Raw genomic sequence first — 2,314 nt, 5'->3', positions numbered from 1 at the left:
TGGCCTCTAATTCTGTCTCCTGATTGAAGGACTATGGGTTTTGACTTTTTGAATATGGGGAATGTTGCTTCTTTCACATAACCCACTTCTCCCTCACATAATATTCTTCACCTCCAATATTCCAATATTAGAAACGTGTACTGGTTAGCTATTACTGTATAACAGATTACCACAAAACTTTGAGGCTTCAAAGCAGCAATTATTATCTTGAACAATTTCTGTGGATCAGGAATCCAGGAGAGGATGGCTCAGGGTCTCTCATGAGGTTGTAGTCAAGATGTCAGCCAGGGCTTTGGTCATTTGGGACTGGAAATTCCACTTCCAAACTCACTCACATGGCTGTCAGCAGGTCTCTGTTCCTTGCTGCCCATTGATTGGAGGTCTTACTTTCTCACCACATGAAGCTCTCTCTCCACAGGCTGCCCGAGGGTCCTCATAACCTGGCAGCTGGCTTCCCCTAAAGCAACTGAGAGATAGATAGAGGTAGAAGTATGGGGGGGGGTCGGGGATGTAGAGAGAGACTGGGAGATTCAAACAGAAGCCATAGTTTTTTTAATAACCTGATTTCAGAAATGAGATCTCCTCACTTCTGCCATATTCTATTCATTAAAAGCTAGTCATTAAGTCCATCCCACACTTAAGGGGAGAGGAATTACGCCCCACCTCATAAAAACAGGAGTATCAAAGAATATGTGGACATACATTTAAAATTACATTATCCCATCAGAAAGACAATATAGTCGACTCTTGAACAACACAGGCTTGAACTGTGGTGGTCCACTTATATGTGGATTTTGTTTTTCATTTTGTAAACAGATGATGTAAACTTACAGTACTGAGAACTAGACACAATACTATAAATGTATTTTCTCTTTCTTATGATTTTCTTTTCTCTAGCTTACAGTAATACGTATAACATACAAAATATGTACATTATATGCTAATCAAGTATCTGTGTAATTGGTAAGGCTTCTGGTCAACAGTAGGCTTAAGTAGTTAAGATTTTGGGGAGGCAAACATTTTCAACTGCACAAGGGACTGGGGGTGGGGGGTCGGCTTCCGTAATCCCCACATTGTTCAAGGGTCAGCTGTATTCAATAAGATGATTCAAGATGTTGCCTTGGAATAATTTCAGATGCTAAGATCAAAGCTTAGTGAAGCATTGTCAGGTTATAGAGTCTAGGGCAAAATTTCAGTGGATTGGGAACCCAGAAATGCTGTTCTTTCTTCCCCGCTGCAAGTGCTTTGCGTTCTCCAGTAGGGGCATTTTGTCCTGCCTGCTCTGAGGGGATATTGCCTCTGATTTCCATCCCTTAGTCACTCCTTCCCTCTCAGTTGGTTTTTACTTTAAAGGGTGGGAGGTATCAGGACCAGAGGTGGAGCTGCTGTCAGAAAACGATGACCGTTCACCTCTATGTCTCTACCACCATCATGCTACCCATATCATAGCTCTGAGAGAGGAGAGGGTCCATGCACCTAATGGAGTAGTCAGACATGGCTTATATACCCAGGAGAATGCATAATCACTTAGGAAATATGCACCATCTGCTCTCAGGAGAAGTTTTTTGGAAGTTTTATTTTTAGAGGTTCATTTTGTAATGGATAGATACTAACCAATTCTCTCAGTTAGGAGAAACCAGTGGCCTAGATTTCTTAGAATAGCTATGGACTAAATAAACATTTTGGTTTAGGATCCTATTTGTTTCTGAGTGACTATTTTTCTTTTTACTAGAAGTAACTTTTGTTTGTAAAACTCAATCATATTCATGTTAAACATTTTAATTGATATAAAATGGTATAATGTAGAAGTTTAAAATACCATCTTCAATTCTACTCTCTAAGCATGACCGCTGTTAACGGGCTGATTGTGTATCTTTCCAGATCTATGTGCCTATGTACTTTTTATACAGGTTAATGGTGCCACAGTCTCGTTTAATGTTTGTGCTATTGATCCTATTCTTTCAATTTTAGGTTTCCTCATATGGTGGCTACCTCACCTACCAAATCAAGTCCTTTGGCCTACCTGGTGATATGGTTCTTCTGGAAAAGATGCCAGATGTGCAGCTCACTGTAGGTATCAGAACACAGCCCAAGTAGCAGGAAGTGACAGTTGCAGTTGGTGCTGATCCAATTTTAGGACATCTTGATTAGGGGCCTAAAAAATGTTTGGATTAAGTCATTTTCAATATTTTTGTAGAATCTAAAAGAGAAGATTAGAGCATGTAGCACCTCCTAAGGAGCCTCTGCCCCTGACCATCCCAGCCCCAAATGGTTTCTCTTTTCTTCTCTCCAGTGGACTTAACTGTATCTCACC

General features: G+C 40.5%; 1 protein-coding gene across 1 annotated transcript in view; it reads left to right on the top strand.

The window, feature by feature from the left end:
* The window catches only part of LOC109390099 (laminin subunit alpha-3-like), a 149,795-nt gene that overhangs the window by 139,695 nt on the left and 7,786 nt on the right, over positions 1–2,314 (top strand). Inside the window, exon 18 of the mRNA XM_019656146.1 lies at positions 1,972–2,070. Within this exon, the coding sequence (XP_019511691.1) occupies positions 1,972–2,070 (99 nt within the window). The remainder of the gene's footprint in view (positions 1–1,971; positions 2,071–2,314) is intronic.

This window comes from Hipposideros armiger, unplaced genomic scaffold, assembly GCF_001890085.2.
Source record: "Hipposideros armiger isolate ML-2016 unplaced genomic scaffold, ASM189008v1 scaffold_255, whole genome shotgun sequence".
Taxonomy (NCBI): Eukaryota; Metazoa; Chordata; class Mammalia; order Chiroptera; family Hipposideridae; genus Hipposideros; species Hipposideros armiger.
This window is presented reverse-complemented; position numbering and strand designations above follow the sequence as displayed.